The 20,401-nt window shown below is 40.6% G+C and overlaps 1 protein-coding gene across 1 annotated transcript; it reads left to right on the top strand.

The window, feature by feature from the left end:
• The first annotated feature begins 14,907 nt into the window (after window positions 1–14,907).
• Window positions 14,908–17,575, top strand: LOC103718701 (G-type lectin S-receptor-like serine/threonine-protein kinase At2g19130). The gene has a single exon (XM_008807630.3). The coding sequence runs from the start codon at window positions 14,908–14,910 to the stop codon at window positions 17,317–17,319; it is 2,412 nt and encodes an 803-aa protein (XP_008805852.1). The 3' UTR covers window positions 17,320–17,575.
• The last annotated feature ends 2,826 nt before the right edge of the window (window positions 17,576–20,401 follow it).

Consider the following 20,401-nt stretch of genomic DNA (forward strand, 5'->3'; position numbering starts at 1 on the left):
TGACATTCCATAACTCATAGTTTTGTGATTGAACAAAGATTTTCATTCTAGCTTTCCATTGGATATAGTTATTTTCATCAAACAGTGGAGGTCTGTTTATGGAAAGTCCCTCAGTAAATAACATATTATGCGGGGTTGCCATGATCTTTGGCTCTAGTCGGTTAAGACTATAAATGACAAGAGAGCACCTGCTCTGATACCACTTGTTGCCCAAGGTGACAACCCAAGAGGGGGGGTGAATTGGGTTTTTCTAAATTTTTGGTGCCTTAAAGGTTTTCTTAGTTAAGTGCAGTGGATGCTTTCTTAAATTATTTGAATGAATTAAACTAGACCAAAGATGAAAGAAAATGCAAGAATAAACATAAGAACAAGCACAACACAAACACAACGATATATAGTGGTTCGCTGCACCCCAAGGCACCTACGTCCACTCCCTAAGCGTTCCCTTGGAAATTTTACTATAACCCCTCGGATTACAGTAGGATTGTTTTTCGGGCTCACAATCCAAAACCTTTATAATTTGGTTTTTCGGGATCACCAATAACCTATGTTGATTTTACGGGCTCACCAGCGAACCTTCACAATTGGTTTTACGGGTTCACCAACAAACCTACATTGGTTTTACGGGTTGACCAATAACCTACGTTGGTTTTACGGGCTTACCAACAACCTACGTTGGTTTTACGGGCTTACCAATAACCTACGTTGGTTTTACGGGCTTACCAACAACCTACGTTGGTTTTACGGGCTTACCAACAACCTACAATATTGGTTTTACGGATTTACCAACAAACCTTACAACAAGAATAAAGAACAAAGAACTAAAGCTCCTACATGAGCAAATAAAACAATTATGAGCTACAAAGAAGAGTTTAGAATATAGTTATCGCTTTAATAAGGCTCTTCTCTTCTTTGTCAATATTGCTTCACTCTTCAAGGATTGGTGGAGCTCTTAATGTCTCTTGGAATCTGCTCAACCGCTTTCTTTTGGCTCTTTGAATGAAGCAATTGAATGAAGCTTGCCTTGCTAGGATTTTCTCTTGAATGCACTTGATGTATTTTCCAAAGCTTGCTTCCTCTGATGAATACTCCCTCTTAAATACTTCTCCAACCTCCAAATAGACCTTCCTAACCGTTGGATTGAAGAAACTAGCCGTTTATAGCCATTGGGAGTCCAAAAAGTAAACAACTAGCCGTTATGCTTCTGTCCGTGCTTGGGTCGACCCAAACTTTTCTGGGGTCGACTCAAACCACTGTTCATCAGACTTGGGTCGGCTCAAGCTTTTCTAGGGTCGACCCAACTTTCACTGGGGTCGACTCATGCTACATTGGGGTCGGCCCTCTCAGGAAACACAGAACCTTGTATTTCAGCCTTCCTTCACTTGGGTCGACTCAACTCTTTTTGGGTCGACTCAAGGATCAGTTGGGTCGACTCAATTTCCACTTGGGTCGACCCTCTCAAGGATTCCAGAGACTTGTTTTCTTGAGGCTTGAGGATGGGGTCGACTCAACTTTCACTTGGGTCGACCCAAGTACTGTTCATCCGTGCCATAAGTGCTAGAATGTGCCAGAATATTTCTAAAATGTGCCAGGATCGACTCCATCTCTTCTAGGGTCGACTCCTACTCTATGCCAAGTGTTCCAAAGGCGTGCCACTTCGTTCCAAGGCATGCCAAATGTATCGGGGTCGACTCCAAACTAATTGGGGTCGACTCTAACCATGTTTTTCTGCACTTTGAAGGTTAGTTATGCACATTGAAACAACAATATGATATTCGAAGCAAATTACGATGCATGGCACAATAAAGTTTCATACCCTTAACAGTAGAAATTACCGAATTGCCCTTTTAGGTATTTTTAACGTGAAACTTTGCCAAAATGGATTCTTGAGCTTTTTACCATTCTCTATTACAAATTTTATCTCGTTATCAATTTTTGAGAGTGGTTTTGACCATATATTCTTAATGTATCGTAAATGTATCGAGGGTGTGTCATTTATCAATGATGTATCGAATATTTCTTCCTTACTCACTTATGTACTGGATTAATTGAGTTAATAGCATTAGCACTTCCATATGGCCTCAATAGCTTTGTAAGCATCAAAATAACACTAGGATCCTCAGAGGGGACTATCTCGGTGGAGGGAGCAGTCTGAGGATCTCGTAGCTCCCTCAGCAGATCATCCCTCAGCTCCCTCACTATCTCCTGCCTCAGCTCTCGTAGCTGCTCAGAAGATATCTGAACCTCCAGGGGCTGCTGCTGAGAAGGTGGGGCGGTGGAGGTGGAGGGCTCAGTATGGGTAGGACCAGAGGTGGAAGGAAAAGTGGGAGGAGCTATGTCATGATCCTGGTCATGATCAGGACTGGGTGAGTGATGAGTGATAGGGTCAGATGGTGTGGATGTGGATGGTCTCCTAACCCAGACTCCCTCGACTCTATGGAAACCCATACGATGGAGAGTCCCCTCACTCATGCGATCTGTATGACGCAGTGAGCGAGAGGGTTCCCCCTCAGGGATAGGAACCTCTAGTTCCCTAAAAAAGAGTGTGAACAGCATGCCATAAGGAAGGTTGAGCCTAGGTTTATCTAGGGGTTCACATATGTACTTGTAGATGAGCTTGGGAAAGTTGATGGAAGTGTCTTGGAGGATATGGTACATCAGTGCTAGGTCTCTCTCTAAAATAAAGTCAAACCTACCCGTTTTGGAAAAGAGAGTCCTCGAGATGACACTTAGGAGGAGTCGCATTTCAGCTGAAAGCTGATTTGCAAACACCTCCTCAATCGGTGATTGAGGGGGACTCCCTAAGATGCCCGTTAGGGCCTCTGTCCTATCTGAGGGGTGTGTGGGAAAGATCCCCTCTCTGGAGAGATGGAGGACTCGAGCAATGAAGTCCTCCGAGATAAATACAGGGACACCCGCTACGGTTTCCTAGATACCACCACTATCTCGAGCTACTGTCCCATAAAATTTCCTAACTAACCCTGGGTAAGTAGGGAGGTCTAAAGAACAGAACAACTTTAACCCTTGAGCCCTAAGATGATGCCCTAGGGTGAACCCTTCCCGGGAGAGGAAGTCAAAGTTGACTTTCCTCCCGGTAGAGACTGCCCTCCCGGCGCACGGACACGAGGAAACTGGCCTAGGTGGGGAAGGAACCGAAGGTGGTGGCCTCATGGGTTCGTTCCGTGCCTTTGACCGTCGCTCGGCGCCGCTCGCGGAGTGGTCTCTTTCGGCTCGGGACAACAGCTTTCCTAGGCATTTTGACCTAAAAACTAAGGGATGGACAAGAGAAATGGAAGAAAACTCGAGGAAGAGGACCTAGAACGGGTCGGAGACGAGGTCGGAGACGACTCTAGGGCTTTTGAACAGTGGCGGCTGAAAATAGAAGTGAAGAGAAAAAACATTCCGCTTAGGATTAAAAGTCGGATTTCCGACCTCGAGTCGACTCTGGTAAGTCGTGAGTCGACTCGACCTCGAGTCGACTCCTAAATATGCGCGAGTCGACTCGCCCACGAGCTGACTCTAAAATCTTTTCAAGTCGACTCGAACTCTGGCACATAACCAAAAAACTTGTTATTTCCATGCCAAAAGAGAGAGTTATGGAACTATCTAAGATTTAAGAACTGATTTGATGATCATAGATAAGAAACCCTATGTCTAACATAAGCTCATCATCAAAATCAATGAATTTGAGGAGAGTATCACTAGAATGGATCAATCACTCCTAACCCTCTTCTAAGTATACAAAATCGATCTTCACTCAAAGGTTTTGTGAAGATGTCAGCAAGTTGATCATCAGTACAAACAAATTGAAGTGTCACATCACCATTCAGTACATGATCTCTTATGAAGTGATGTCTTATCTCAATGTGTTTAGTTCTGGAATGCTGAATTGGATTTTTAGTTAGATTATGGCACTTGTATTATCACAGTTAATGAAAATTTTATCTTGTTTAATACCATAATCTTCAAGTTGTTGTTTAATCCACAAGATTTGAGCACAACAACTTCCGACAGCAATATATTCGGCTTCAGCCATAGATAGTGCAACCGAGTTTTGTTTCTTGCTAAACCAAGAGATTAAGTTTTCTCCTAAGAATTGACATGACCCGCTGGTGCTTTTTCTATCAAGTTTACAACCAGCGAAGTCTGAATCAGTGTATCCTATTAAGTTTATGCTTGATTCTTTAGAGTACCATGACCTATGTTTTTTGTTCCTATGAGAGATTTAAAAATTCTCTTAACTGCAATTAGGTGTGATTCCTTAGGATTAGATTGATATCTAGTACACATGCATACACTAAACATGATATCAGGTCTACTTGCTGTAAGATATAATAAATATCCTATCATACCTCTATACATCTTTTGATCTACTGATTTACCTGATTCATCTTTGTCTAGTTTGCATGATGAACTCATGGGTATGCTGATTGGCTTGTTTCCATCCATATCAAACTTCTTAAGCATCTCCTTGATGTATTTTGCTTGATTGATGAAGATGCCTTCTTTAGATTGTTTGATTTGGAGCCCGAGGAAATAGTTCAGCTCTCCCATCATGCTCATTGCAAATTCACTTTGCATTAAGTCAGCAAATTCTTCACAGAGGCGATTGTTAGTAGCACCAAAAATAATATCATCTACATAAATCTGTACTACTAATATATCTTTATTTTTCTTCTTTAAAAACAGTGTTGTATCAACATTTCCTCTAGAGAATTCATGGACTAATAGAAATTTGCTAAGTCTTTCATACCATGCTCTAGGAGCTTGTTTTAGACCATAAAGTGCTTTGTTTAGTTTATAAACATGATTGGGGTATTGATGATTTTCAAAATCAGGAGGTTGTTCTACATACACCTTCTCATTAATATACCCATTCAAAAATGCACTTTTTACATCCATTTGAAATAGTTTGAAGTCTTTAGAGCATACAAATGCTAGTAACAATCTAATTGCTTCAAGTCTAGCTACAGGAGCAAAAGTCTCATCAAAGTCTATACCTTCTTATTGATTATAGCCCTTTGCTACTAGTCTAGCCTTGTTCCTAATCACAATTTCATTTTCATCAAGTTTATTTTTGTATATCCATTTAGTTTCTATTATTGAGTATTCAGTGGGTCTTTCAACTAAGTTCCATACTTTATTTCTTGTAAATTGGTTAAGTTCCTCTTGCATAGCATTTATCCAATTTACATCACTTTCAGCTTCTTCTATGTTCTTAGGTTCAAAGTGTGAGACAAATGCAAGATGATTACTTAAGTTCCTAAGAGATGCTCTAGTTCTAATAGGTTGAGATGGATCATCTAAAATTAATTCTTTAGGGTGACCATGAGCATACCTCCAAGCCTTTGTAAGCCCATGATCATCAATTACCTCTTGGCTTGTTGAAGTTTCTCCAATTTGCTTTGGTTCATTCTCTTGTAATGTCATATCATCTATCTTTTTCTCAAGTATTTCTGCATCATCATCAAGAGCTACTCTCTTGCTAGTAGAGATATCATTAGTATTATAAAAAACAACATATATAGACTCTTCAATAACAAGGGTTCTTTTGTTAAAGACTCTATAAGCTTTACTTGATGTAGAATATCCCAAAAAGATACCTTCATCAGATTTAGAATCAAATTTACCTAAGTTATCTTGGCCATTATTATGAATGAAACACCTACACCAAAAAATATGAAAATAGTTTACTTTGGGCTTTCTATCTCTCCAAAGTTCATAAGATGTTTTCTTTATAATTGGTCTCAATAAAACTCTATTTAATATATGACATGATGTGTTAATCGCTTCTCCCCAAAAATACTTAGGGAGGTTACTTTCATACAACATGGTTCTAGCCATTTTCTCTAGGGTTCTATTCTTTCTTTTCACAACTCCATTTTGTTGTGGTGTCCTAGGTGCAGAGAAATTATGAGTTATTCCCTTTTTACTACAGAATTCATCAAATAGATGATTTTCAAATTCTGTTCCATGATCACTCCTAATAGCTATAACTGAAGCATTTCTTGAATTAGTAACTTTCTTATGAAATTTCTTAAATACTGAAAATGCTTCATCTTTATGAACTAAGAACATGACCCATGTGTATCTAGAAAAATTATCTACAATGATAAGGCCATACTTGTTTCCACCAAGACTTGTGGTTCTAGTTGGTCCAAATAGATCCATGTGTAGTAGTTCAAGGGGTCTAGTAGTAGTGACACAATTTATGGATTTAAAAGAGCTCCTAGATTGTTTGTCATATTGACATGCCTCACAAATTTTATTTTTCTCAAATTTTAGTTTTGGCAAACCTATTACAGAATCTCTTTTAACTAGTTTTGATATTGTATCCATACTTGCATGACCTAACTTACGGTGCCATAACCAACTTGCATCATTAACCTTAGTATCACTAGCTACTAAGCAAAGGTTATTTTTGACAAGATCTTCAAGATCTACTACGTACACATTGCCACGTCTTATTCCTTTGAATACTAAGCTATTGTCAATTGAGTTGGTTATGATGCATAGAGTTGGCTTAAACAGAACATCAAAACCTCTTTTACATAATTGACTAATGCTAAGTAAGTTATGCTTAAGACCATCTATAAATCGTACATTATCAATAAAGGTTGAAGAGGTGATTTGTACTTTACCTATACCAACGATGTGACCTTGGCTATTGTCTCCAAAGATCACTGCACCTCCCTTTTTAGGCTCTAGGGTGAAGAATTGCTCCTTGTCACCCGTCATGTGTCTTGAGCAGCCACTATCCAAGTACCAACAGTTTTTGTCGACCTTGGCTGCAAGACACTCCTACACAAGAAAATCATACAATTTTATGTACCCATGTTTTCTTGGATCCTTCATGGTTAGTAATGTTGGTTCCTTTTGGAATCCAAATCTTTTTAATATTTCTCTTATCTTTTGTCTTTCTATGGTCACACACATTAACTTTATGTCCTACTTTTCCACAGCAAAAATAGGTTATATTTTTAGTTTTACTTTCCCTAGCTTTTACAAAAAAGTTTTTAAGAAACTTTTGCTTATTCTTAGGCTTATACCCTAAACCAGCTCTATTAAACACAGCTCTTTGACTATTAAGAATCATCTCCAATTTTTCTGAACTATACGTAAACTTTTCTACAATAGGTTTGTATTTGTCAAGTTCTTTTGTTAAGTTCAGTTTTTCTGTTTTTAGTAAGCTTAAGTCTTTTGTAAGATTATCTTTCATAGTTTGATTACTGTTTTTATATTCTGAAATCTCTTCAGTTAATCTTTCTTTGTCTTTAATTAAGGTACAGATCTTTTGAGTTAATAGATGATTACTTGTTTTAAGTTCCAAGTTTTCTTTAATAATGGAGTCCTTTTCCTTAATTATACTATCATTTTTATGACTATACGATTTATTAGTCACCCTCAAATCTTTGTTTTTAAGAGTTAAGGATTTATACTCATCCATTAGTTCATTGAAGGCATCATACAATTCATCAAACGTAAACTCTAAACTGAGTTTCAGATGTTACCTCATTATCATTTTTCATGAAGCAAAAATTAGCTTTTTCCTCTTGTTCCTCATCCGATGATGATGATGATGAATCAGAGTCTGTCAAAGTGGAGACGAGGACTTTCTTTTTCTTGTATTTGCTGCCCTTCTTCAGCAAGGGACAGTCAACTCTGAAATATCCCGGCTTCTTGCATTCATAGCATCCGATTCCCTCATTTTTCCTTTTCTTACATTTATCCTTGTTGTAGGAACTTGAGGAACCTCTCTTCTGATGAAAGGACTTCTTCCGGTTGATGAATCTTCTGAACTTTCGCACGAGAAGAGCCTCTTCATCATCTCCCTCATTATCTTCTTCTTCGCTGCTGCTACTGCAAGATAGATTCTTGTTAGAAGAAGTAGATTTGAGGGCTATTACCTTTTTCTTATGAGAGGATTCTTCTTCGCTGTATTGTTTCATTGTGAGCTCATACGTCATCAGGGATCCAAGAAGCTCCTCAAGTGGCAGCTTGTTCAAGTCCTTGGCTTCTTGGATCGCTGTTACCTTGGCTTCCCATAACCTTGGCAAAGATCGAAGAATTTTTCTGACAAGGTCACTGTTAGTATAACTTTTGCCAAGGCTTTTTAGGCCATTGACAATATCAGTAAATCTAGTAAACATGCAAGTGATAGTTTCTTTAGATTCCATCTTAAATAGTTCATACTTATGTACTAGTATGTTTATCTTAGATTCCTTTACTTGATTCGTGCTCTCGTGGGTCACTTCAAGTTTGTCCCATATCTCTTTTGCAGAATTGCAAGTAGAGATTTTATTGAATTCATTATGGTCTAAGGCACAATAAAGCATATTCATTGCTTTGGTGGAGGCCTATTGGTGGATTGGCCCTCACTAAGAGAAGATCCAAAAGGGGTTGTCATTTTGATCTTTTACTCTTTTAATATAAGAGCTCCGGCTCTGATACCACTTGTTGCCCAAGAAGACAACCCAAGAGGGGGGAGGGGGTGAATTGGATTTTAAGTAATAATTGCAAATTAAAACTTAATGAGTAACTAATTAAGATTATTGCAGGCAGATTAATTAGATTACTAGTTGTAGTGAGTGGAGAGGATGGAAGAGACAGTGAACCAATTACAAATACAGGAGATTTTATAGTGGTTCGGAGCTAACCCTTGCTCCTACGTCCACTCACCAAGCTTCACTTGGGAGTTCACTATAATCCCTAGGATTACAGCCGGTTGTTTTACAAGTTCACAACCCAACTTGTTGTTTTCACGAGATCCCAACGAACTCGGTTGGTTTTCACAGGCTCACCGACTAGAACCACCCGATTGTTTTTCCGGGATCACAATCGAACCCTTACACCGTTGGTTTTAACCTTGGCTCACCAACAAACCTTACAACCCTTGATTCAATCTCCTGATTGAATCAAGTAAGAACATAGTTTGGGAAAAGTTACAAGGAAAGCTTCTTAATAAGCAAATATTAAACAATATGAAAAGAGAAGAGTTAGAAGCCCTCAAACAAATTTTGAAAGAGGAAGAAGGGGTTTCTCGAACTCTGAGTCTCCTCTTTGAATGCGCTAAAGATTTGATGTCAGAAGGAGAGCCTTGAATGCGAAGGAAAGAGTTTGTTGGATGGAGTTCAATGCGCTTCTTCCTTCTTTTTCTTGTATTTACTCTTGAGAGCCTTTTGTAGGTGAAAATCCCTTTTTGTTTGAATGGAATAGCTCTCTTAATGTCTACTACTGTTCACTTTGGCTATTTAAGCAGTTCTCTTTGAAAACTAGCCGTTAGACACTAATTTGTGGCCGTTCTGCACAATCTGCAACTTCTGACAATGTATCCATTGGGGTCGGAGTCGACTCGCTCGATCTGGAGTCGACTCGGCTGTTGCTGGAGTCGACTCATGCTTCACTGGAGACGACTCGCCCACTGTTCAGAATTTGAATTAAAGTGCTGTCCCATTCTAGAGTCGACTAGGCCAAACCTGGAATCGACTCGCCAGTATCCGGAGATGACTCGGCCCTCTGGAGACGACTCGTTCTCAGAGTTCCGGAGATCTATTTTTCTGCATTTCTTTCTCGAGTCGACTCGGATCATCTTGGAGTCGACTCGGCTCTCAGAGCTTGAAAACTGATCCTCTGTCTTTGGAGTTGAACTGCCTTGGAGTCGACTCGGATTATCTTGGAGTCGACTCGGCTCTCAGAGCCCGAAAACTGATCCTTTATCTTTGGAGTTGAACTGCCTCGGAGTCGACTCGGATCGTCTTGGAGTCGACTCGACTGACTTGGGTCGACTCTCATATTCTCGGAGTCGACTCATTCACAGAGTCACTTTGTTTGATTTTCTGCCTTTCAATCTGCTTTCCTCTGAGAGTCGACTCTTGCTTGTTTAGGAATCGACTCGCCAAACGTTGGAGTCGACTCGAATTCTTCTGGAGTCGACTCGGTAACAGGGTCCAGAAAATACTTCTCTGTCTTTCTGTCTGTTACTCCTTGGAGTCGACTCGAAACTGTCGGGAGTCGACTTGGTAAGCATCGGAGTCGACTCGAAACCGTTGGAGTCGACTCGGTGACAGGGTCTGAGATTCATCTTTCTGTCCTTCTGTCTGTTCTCAGTCGGAGTCGACTCGTAGTGTACCGGAGTCGACTCGAGCATGTGCCAGAACCTCTGAAACACTTAGAGTCGACTCGAAATCTTCCGGAGTCGACTCGAGCTTCAAACTTTGGCTTAAGTGAGTTCAATACTTAGCTAATTGACTTTGAACCAAGGCTCGATGCTCTTAAACATAAATTCACAGATATTTGCCTGAAACACTAGTTTGAATTCATTAGTATAACATAAGATATACTCAAATGCTTTGAGCTCATCAAAATCAAATAGGGTTATAATCAATCACTCCACACAATGCTTTTTCTTTTCATTCTATATTAACTTAATCCAGATCAATTATCTTTCCGACTTTGGGTCAAATCTCGGTCACATTTCTCAGCCTGTGGTGGAGCAACCAAATTATCACATTTTCATCCTGTGGCAGGGCCTGCACATTATAGTTCCACATTTCTAGCCTGTGATGGGGCCTGCCAAAGTATCACATTTTCAGCCTGTGGCGGGGCCTGCACATTATAGTTCCACATTTCTAACCTGTGAGGGGGCCTGCCAAAGTATCACATTTTTAGCCTGTGGCGGGGCCTGCATATTATAGTTCCACATTTTTAGCCTGTGAGGGAGGCTACCAAAGTACCACAATTTTAGCCTGTGATGGGGCATGCCATAATAACAAGATAAACCCAAAGTCTCTTTTCATACAATCCAGTTTACATCCACACATCAAATTTTTTTTTATTTATTTCCGGCTTTAAACTAACCACGGTCACGTTTCCAGCCCGTGACGGGGCAACCAATATCACATGGTTAGTTTATAGCACCACATCCATAGTCAAATTATGTAGGTGTAGGTTATGCGCATGCATGCATCCATCATGATACCAACCACAAGCGAATACAATCATAATATCAACCACAAGCCAACACGATCAAAATATAATTTAATATAAAACTATTTTTGATTTGTCTGGATCATAGCATATCATACATATCTAAGTATAAAAATATTATATCATGCAGGATTGGCGTACAAGAATCCTTACCCTTTGTTGAAAGCTCAAACAACCAGTCACCTGCCCTCACAGCAATCTATAAACCGGAATGCACAGGACTCTGCTCAGCGTCCTCTCGTCCAAAAGATTGTTCTCCTACAGAATCAAGTCATCATTAAAATTTATCAAAGATATATGATAATCTAGGACCCCTGTTTGATTCCTCTAAAGGGTCCTCTAAGATCTAACATCCCAGGACTTCCTAGAATTCACAAAGCAATGCTCTCCCCAGATCCATGTGTAGAGAGAGAACCCAATTAGAGAGAGAAAGGGAAATATAATAAGAAGGGAAAGGGAAGAGAAGCCCCAAATAAACTCTTTCTCTCTCTCTTCTTTATTCTTCCCGACGGTAAGGGGGAGGTGCTCGGCAGCAGGCGGCCCACGGCCGGCGATGCCCCATGGTCGCCGGCCCATGGCGGTGCCGGTGTGCCGGCGGTGTGCCACGACCGGTGACAGCCGACCGGAACGAGAGAGGAGAAGGCCGAACAAGGCATCGGCTTCTCCATCAACCCGGCGGCTTCCCGACCTCATTCCCCAAAGTGATAAGGGCCAAAGACGATGGAGGAGGAGGAGAAGATGCTCATCTTGCCTCCGGCGAGGTCCTCCCGACCGGATCGACGGCAAACAGCCCGATCCCTCCCGCGACAAGGTAGAACTCCAATCTCCCTTCTCCTTTTTTTTTGTGCGTATGTGGAAACCTCTCGGCTGATACCCTAGGAAGAGAAGGGAGGCGATCCTCACCCAATATGGTAGGGTTTATCACCCTCTAACCTCCCCTCCGATGGATTCGGAAGGAGGGGAGAAGGGTTTGAAAAAAAACAGGGGAGGGAGCCAATCGGGAGTCTCCCTCCCCCCTTTCTCATGTGTTGGGCCGCCTTACTTGGAGGCCGGCCCAACCACATGCGAGCCTTTACAGTTTGTCATGCCCCGAGCCCAGAGCGCAACAGACGCCGCACGCCAGCATGGCGGACTGTATAGGCATACAAGGTTGTAGATCATATCAAAACAATGACAAATTTCTAAATTTTCTTTTTCTTTAATCAATAATTTGTCTCAAAGTAATCTTCCAAAGTTTCAAAATAATATGTGACAGTATAAATCAATTATTCTAACTAGTCTAACTAAAATACCAATAATCGAATAAAATCTTCAGAATCTATGCACTCTCTAATCTCGTGTGATCATATCTCCGGATTTGAAAAATAAAGAAAACAAGATAATGAGCTATACACCCTAGAGTGGGGTCAAAGCATATTATATGATTAATCAAAATATAAAATAATAATTAAAAATTAAATCACAAATAAGTATATTTTTTTTTTGAAATTTATTAAGTTGTTTCATAAAACTCTAATACTGAAGTCTCAACATAAATCGGCTAAGGCCACGTAACCTAGTGGCATGGGTTGCACAAAGTGCCAAATCTACTATTATTAATTACCGGTGGCAACGGTGTCTAAATTTACTATTATTAATCACATGTGGCAAAGGCGTCCAAATCCACTATTCTAATCACCGGTGGCACGGTGTCGAAACTAATTTCTCACAGATGCAAGTCGACAGGGCCAACGAATAATTTTCATTAGCGGAGCCAGAATAGATTATAGCCATGCTGAGAATACATACATGTATACAAAATAAATTTTTCATAATTTGCCCAGTCACATTTTATCGACTTCATAGTATAAAACATAATTTTCGAATGGTATTCAACATGTCTGTCCCATTTTACTAAGTACAAAACATATCTCATAATTTAATCAACTAATAATTATTTTACTAAATAATTTAGAAAATACACTTTGAAGCACTAAGTTGCTTTGTTTTGCTTTAAATCCCACTTCATGCAAACATGTCAGATACACATGTTTAATATCATTAAAATATTATTAATTTTAACATAATTTTAGAAGTCAAAAGTAAATACTATGGTCTCATGCCTCCAGATCAGTTCTGTCCGAGCAAGAAGGATTCAACGAGTCAGAGGTGAAGATCGAAAGTGGCCAAATCTGGGGCTAAAGTAATGGCTGGTCAACCGCCCGAGTACCGGGGCAGTTTGGGGTTTTCAAATTGGGTCAACTTAGATCCGAGCTACAAGAAGGACAAGGCTTACACTAGGCTTCTCGAGCTTGTCTAGAGGGAGAAAATGAGGAGAGAGAATCTCAACTCGGGTTTAGATTTGGTCTGATCCTGGTTTTAGGCTTGGTCCGATTGTTTTGGATTGACCATCAAAGGAAAGGTCTCGATCTAGTCAGAACGTGGGCTTGCTCAGAGAGAGAAAGAGATACACAATCTAAGGCTATTTGAGTTTTTGGGTTTGATCCACTTAGTTAGGTCCAATCAGAGGCTTGACCTATTTAGTCCGATTTGACCAAAATTGAAAAAGAAATATTTGGCCTAGGTCAACCTGAATCAATTAATGTATCTGGTTCATAATGAACGGACTCGGCCTATAATGCACGAATAGGGCCCAACAAGGCCTAAAAGCAATACGGCCAAAAATAGATGAGCAGGGCCCAAAATAAATGACTACGGCTCAAAATGAACATGGCTCATAATAGACGAACAAGACCCAAATATGGCTCAGAACGGATGAACAGGCCCACAACGGATGAGCAGGCCCACAATGGGTGAACAGGCCCACAATGGTTGAACGAGCCCATAGTGGATCAACGGGCCCACAACGGATGAACGGGCCCACAATGGGTGAACGTGCTCACGATAGATGAATGACCTATAATGGGTGAACAGGCCCATAATAGATGAGCAGGCCCACAACGGTTGAATAGGCCCATAATGAACAAACATGGCCCAATAGGGCCCACAATGGACACGATCGAACAGGGTGAACAGGATAGGTCCACAATGGGCACGGCCTAATAGGGCCCAAAATGTCTGAAGGAGGGAGGACTTGGAGGAAGAGGGAGGGTCTCAGCGGTGCTCTCAGAGAGACGAGGGAGGTCTTTATAGAGGGTTTCTGAGGGGCGGTCGGCCCGTTCACCGCCGCCATTCGCGCAGCAGCAGGATCGACTACCGTTCAACCGGCCTCGGGGCAGCCGCAGAACGGCCACGGGGTGGCTGCGGCGTTGCCGGCCGTTACGCCCTGATGAAGATGGAGCAGAGGATCGCGATCCTGTGTTCCACTTTTCCTTTGGGCCAAGGGCAGGAGTCGGCTAGGTCGGCACGTGGCCGCGGCGTTGCCAGCCGTTACGCCCTGATGAAGATGGAGCAGAGGATCGCGATCCTCTGTTCCACATTTCCTTTGGCTCAAGGGCTGGAGTCGGCCAGGCCTGCCGACTGGCCTAGCCGACTCCAGCCCATTCAGGCCTTAGTCTCACACGTTTACAGTTTTATTAAAAATAGAAACCTAGTGCCTTCTTCCGGGAAAAGGAAACCAGTCAACGGAACCCCAAAGCCGCACTTCAATATCACTGTTCACAATTTATAGGATGTTGACCGTTATACACTTTAATAAATCGAATAAATTTAAATCTAAATTTATTATCCTTTTTTTTCTTTTGTAAGAACTTGACCAGTCGAAGTCTTTCGAGCTGTTTAATCCTCGTTCATAGAATAGACGGTGTGATTAGTCACGTAGCCGTGGAAGACAAGTCAGGCATGACCTTGGCATCTATTTAAGTTGTCTTCTGCTCAGCTCTTCCATGTCTCACCTATTAGTCCAAAGTAGAGCAGCCACGGCCTTCCTCTTCTTCTTCAAGACGTTCCACCTCTGTCCTCTTCTCCCCCAGTATAGGAGCCATGAGCCATCCTCTGCTCTTTCCTTTCCTATTTATCTTCTTTAGCTCTCTCAACATCCCTCGCACTTTTGCAGCGAATTCCATCTCTACGAACCATCCTCTCTCTGGAAACCAGTCCATAATGTCTCAAGGTGGCAACTTCGTGCTAGGCTTCTTCCAACCTGGTAACAAATCCAACCACAACTACTACATAGGCATCTGGTTCAAGAAGGTCTCACAGCTCACTCAAGTTTGGGTAGCAAACAGGGAAACACCCATCTCTGACCCAACCTCATCAGAGCTCAGAATCTCTGATGATGGCAATCTGGTCCTCCTCAACCAGTTCAAGAAGCAAGTCTGGTCTACAAACCTTACCTCCATAGCTTCAAACTCTACGACTGCTGTGATCCTGGACTCTGGAAACCTTGTTCTTAGAGATGACTCTGACCCATCCAAAGTCTTCTGGCAGAGCTGTGACCACCCAACGGACACATTGTTACCTGGGTGCAAGTTTGGAATGAACAAGGTGACTGGAGAGAGGCAGCAACTCACCTCCTGGAAGAGTTCTGATGACCCTGCTCCTGGGATCTTCTCTCATGGGATAGACCCCCGTGGTTCTAGCCAGTACTTCATAGTATGGAACGGAACCAGGCAGTATTGGAGCAGTGGATATTGGAATGGACATATCTTCACTGCTATTCCCGAGATGTCATCAAATTATCTCTACAAATTTGGGTACTTCTCCAATGCAACAGAGAATTACTTCATCTACTTCCCTGATAAGAGGATCACAAGACACGTTATGGATATCTCAGGACAACTCAAGAACCTGGCCTGGATGGAGGGAGCCCAGAAGTGGGTGCTCTTCTATTCTCTGCCCAAACAGCAGTGTGATGTCTACAATCTCTGCGGTCCTTTTGGCAGCTGCAGCCCGGGAAGCTTCCCGTTCTGCAGCTGTGTGAAGGGCTTCAGTGAAGCTTCTCCTAGCAATTGGAATTTGGGCGATCAGAGTCAGGGTTGTGTGAGAAACACTCCATTGCAGTGCAGTACTAAGAGCTCGGGTCATGGGGATAAAGATAAGTTCTGTATGATGCCTGGTATGCGATTGCCTGTTAATAACCATTCTGTAGCAGTTGCTAGTAGCGAAGATTGTGGAATAGCATGCTTGAAGAATTGCTCCTGTACTGCTTATTCTTATAGTAATGGATGCACTGTATGGTATGGAGACTTGCTTAACTTACAGCAGCAGCCGGACGGATCGGCCGGGGAGACCCTTTACCTCCGTCTAGCTGCTTCGGAGCTGCCAAATTCCAAATCAAGGAAGCGACGGTTTGTTGGAGTTGAGGTGGGCGTGGCGGTCGGCGTGTTGGCTTTATTTGCAACTGCTTTCATTCTGATTTCAGGACATCAACGGAGACGAACGATTGCTACTACAAAAGCCATGGAGAATAATTTGGTGTTGTTCAAGTATGGTGACTTGCGGCGAATGACCAAAAACTTTTCAGAGAAATTAGGGGGCGGAGGTTTCGGTTCCGTCTTCAAAGGGCTGCTACCTGACTCGACTGTCATTGCTGCAAAGAAGCTTGAAGGTCTTCATCAAGGGGAGAAGCAATTCCGAACCGAGGTGGGCACTATCGGAAAAATTCAGCATGTTAACTTGGTTCGCCTTCGTGGATTCTGCTCTGAAGGGACTAAAAGGTTGCTGGTTTATGATTATATGCCAAATGGTTCTCTAGACACTAAGCTATTTCGAAGCAATTCCATGGTTTTGGATTGGAAAACAAGGTACCAGATTGCCCTTGGAGCCGCTAGAGGATTAGCTTATCTCCATGAGAAATGCAGGGAATGCATCATACATTGTGACATCAAACCAGAGAATATACTCCTGGATGCCTCATTTGTCCCAAAACTGGCAGATTTCGGTCTTGCAAAGCTTGTTGGCCGCGACTTTAGTAGAGTTCTGACGACAATGAGGGGAACCAGAGGCTATCTTGCACCAGAATGGATCTTCGGGTTGCCTATCACTTCCAAAGCTGATGTTTATAGCTACGGGATGATGCTTTTAGAGATCATATCCGGCAGGAGAAATGCAGAGCAATCAGAAGAAGGAAAGAAGGCCTTTTTCCCGGTGTTAGCTGTTAATAAAGTTACAGAAGGAGATGTTCTTAGCTTGCTGGATCACAAGCTGAATGGTGATGCTGACTTGGAAGAGCTTGATCGAGTCTGCAAGGTTGCTTGTTGGTGCATTCAGGATAACGAGTTTCACCGGCCATCAATGGGGCAAGTTGTTCAAATTCTAGAGTGTGCCATCGAAGTTAACATGCCTCCTGTTCCATGGTCACTTCATGTTCTTGCGGAGAACTCGGAGAGCCTGGTCTTCTACTCGCACTTGTCTTCAGGTCAAAGTTCCCAAATTAACGTCAACCGAAACTAACGTCTTCAGCATTCTAAGGGATAAGAAATTGGAGATATTTCATTTTCCCATGTTTGAGTTTGAATGAGTCTGTATTTTGTTAGTCAACATCCATGTATAAGAGGTTCAAGGTGCATGCTAGTTTTGGTTTCTCTGACATACTTAGGACTTCAATGTGCTTGAATTCTGTGCTAATGATAAAAATAAAAGGATCTCTTTTTGAAGAGAAGACTAGATTAGGAAAAGTTATACTCCAAAGACAAGCTTATATATGATTCTCAAGTTTTATCTCAGTTGAATGAAGTTTCTATTTTGTCTCAAAGAATGAATGCCCATAGTGTTGTAAAATTTAATAAAGAATACGCACCCAAGCAAAGTTCTTCTTCATGTAAGTAAGAAAATAGTAGAGTTGCATGAATATGCATTGCTCGTCAAGTGTTTAAAATTTTATATGTTTCGAGCTCTTCTTAAAAAATACTGGTACACGGACGATAACACCATTTGATTCTTCGTGTAAGTTCATTTGGACAATTGCCAAAAAATTCGTCAAATGTTACATAATATTTTTAATTCCAGTAAATCTATTATGGCTGGTAGGCTATCTAATTTAATCCACAAATCTTATTTACCTATTGTTTTATTAGATTAGAACTTTTGACCACATCTAAACCTTAGAACTTTAGCCTCTTGTAAGCCCAAAACTTTTTGACTAGACCATGTCTAAACTTAGAATTTTTAAATATACGTTGATTCTTGCCAGCTTAAAATTTTAGACTACTCGTGGACTTCGACTGGGTAAACTCATCCTCAAATCTGTGAAGTAGAAACTGAAAAACCACTAGATTCCAAGACAGTACAGATAAATTAAATTATATTTATCGGGTGAAACTTGGACAGTGTAAAACTTATATATTGATTGTGTTGTCGCAGCAGAGGTTTAAGAATAAGCAAGTAAACGAATTTGACTTGGAATCTATGACTGTACCTTGACTCCATTTTTAGACTAAAACCAACACTGGGTAAAGTCATCTTCAAATTTATGGATTAGGAACTTATAAACCTCTAGAATGCTGGAAGATATGATAATACTATAAGATAGGAGCTCCATTCTGGAGGATGACATCCTACGGCAAGATAGAATCTCCATCCTATGTATAATTCATCCACTTTTATAGAAAGAAAGAGTTATAATGATCGTAACATTACTTTCATATAGATATAATTAACACTAAGTAAGATTTAAGGCCATTCAACATGCCCATTCCACAATCTAAGTTGCTCAAAATTTCTTCATGATGAATCTAGTAGCTTTAAAAAATTTAAATATTTGAACAGACATGGTTGAAATAATTTTTAATTTAATTTTAGAAAAGATTTAAATTTTTAACATTACATTTTGAATAATTCTATATTGTATAATTAAATGCAAGAAGACATGCATTTAATGAACTTCAAGAGTTTAAGGCTTAGTCGGGCAGTGTGGATTTTGGGCTGATGTCGGCATGTACGCTCGCCTTACTTGGCTGGCTGTGCCGTGGCGTGGAATGGTGCATGCACATGCATTATGGAAGCGTGTGCGGCTAACATTTTTGAACACACTCCTCTTAAATTTAAATATCAAAATTTGAAGATGCAAGCCATAGTAGAAGTTCGAACAAACAAGTGCATAACTTGAAATTTGATCATACCTTAACTCTTGTTAGCTTAGAATTTTAGGTTAAGACTTCCATTAGGTAAAAAATACCTCTAGGACCAGATAAATCAGATCACATAAAAGTGGTAAAATCTGCTAACCTACAAATGTCAGCCATGCAAGGGAGGGTGCTCAATCATGCATGGAGCATTATCCAAAAAATGTTCAGCAGGCCCCTCCTCTACCACTAGATCACTTGGCATAATACCAATGGAAGTACCATCCTGTGCATAATTCATCCACCTTTTCCAGGCCAAAGAACATTAATAGATCGAAACATTGCATCATTTCCGCAGAAAAGATTAAAGTATCACCTGGACACCAATTAGATAAATTTGAGTTGGACAAATTATTGATAAACTCTTGAATAGTTTGTCACGCCCCAAGCCCGGAGTGCGACAGATACCGCACGCCAACACGGCGGATCGTACAGGCATGCAAGGCTACAAATATCAAAACAATGACAAATTTCTGAATTTTCTTTTTCTTTAATCAATAATTTGTCTCAAAGCAATCTTCCAAAGTTTCAAAATAATATATGACAACATAAATCAATTACTCTAACCAGTCTAACTAAAATACCAATAATCGTATAAAATCTCCAGAATCTAGCGCACTCTCTAATCCCGTGTGATCATGTCTCTGGATCTGAAAATTAGAGAAAATAAGATAATGAGCTATACTATCCTAGTAAGCAACATAATACCCTAGAGTCGGGTCAAAGCATATCAGATGATTAATCAAAACACAAAATAGTGACTGAAAATTAAATCACAAATAAGCATATTTTTTCTTTTGAAATTTATTAAGAATTTTCATAAAAACTCTGATACTGAAATCTTAACATAAATCGGCTAAGGCCACGTAACCTAGTGGCATGGTTTGTACAAAGTGCCAAATCTACTATTATTAACCATCGGTGGCAACAATATCTAAATTCACTATTATTAATTACCGGTGGCAATGGTGTCCAAATCCGCTATTCTAATCACCGGTGGCGCGATATCGAAATTAGTTTCTCACAGATACAAGTCGACAGGGCCAACGAATAATCTCCACTGGCGGGCCAGAACAGAACATAGCCATGCTGAGAATACATACATGTATACAAAATAAATTTTTTATAATTTGTCCAGTCAACATTTTACAGACTTCATAGTATAAAACATAATTTTCAAATGATATTTAACATGTCTGACACATTTTACTAAGTACAAAACATATCTCATAATTTAATTAACTAATAATTATTTTACTAAATAATTTGGAGCATTAAGTTACTTACCTCTTTCACTTTAAATCCCACTTCATGCAAACATGTCAGATACGCCTGTTTAATATCATTAAAATATTATTAATTTTAACATAATTTTAGAAGTTAAAATTAAATACTACGGTCTCATGCCTCCA

The sequence above is a fragment of the Phoenix dactylifera genome, unplaced genomic scaffold, assembly GCF_009389715.1.
Source record: "Phoenix dactylifera cultivar Barhee BC4 unplaced genomic scaffold, palm_55x_up_171113_PBpolish2nd_filt_p 000100F, whole genome shotgun sequence".
NCBI lineage: Eukaryota > Viridiplantae > Streptophyta > Magnoliopsida > Arecales > Arecaceae > Phoenix > Phoenix dactylifera.

What these genes read in the sequence shown, in the direction of transcription:
- LOC103718701 (XM_008807630.3), top strand. Translation starts at nt 14,908, where the DNA reads ATGAGCCATCCTCTGCTCTTTCCTTTCCTATTTATCTTCTTTAGCTCT.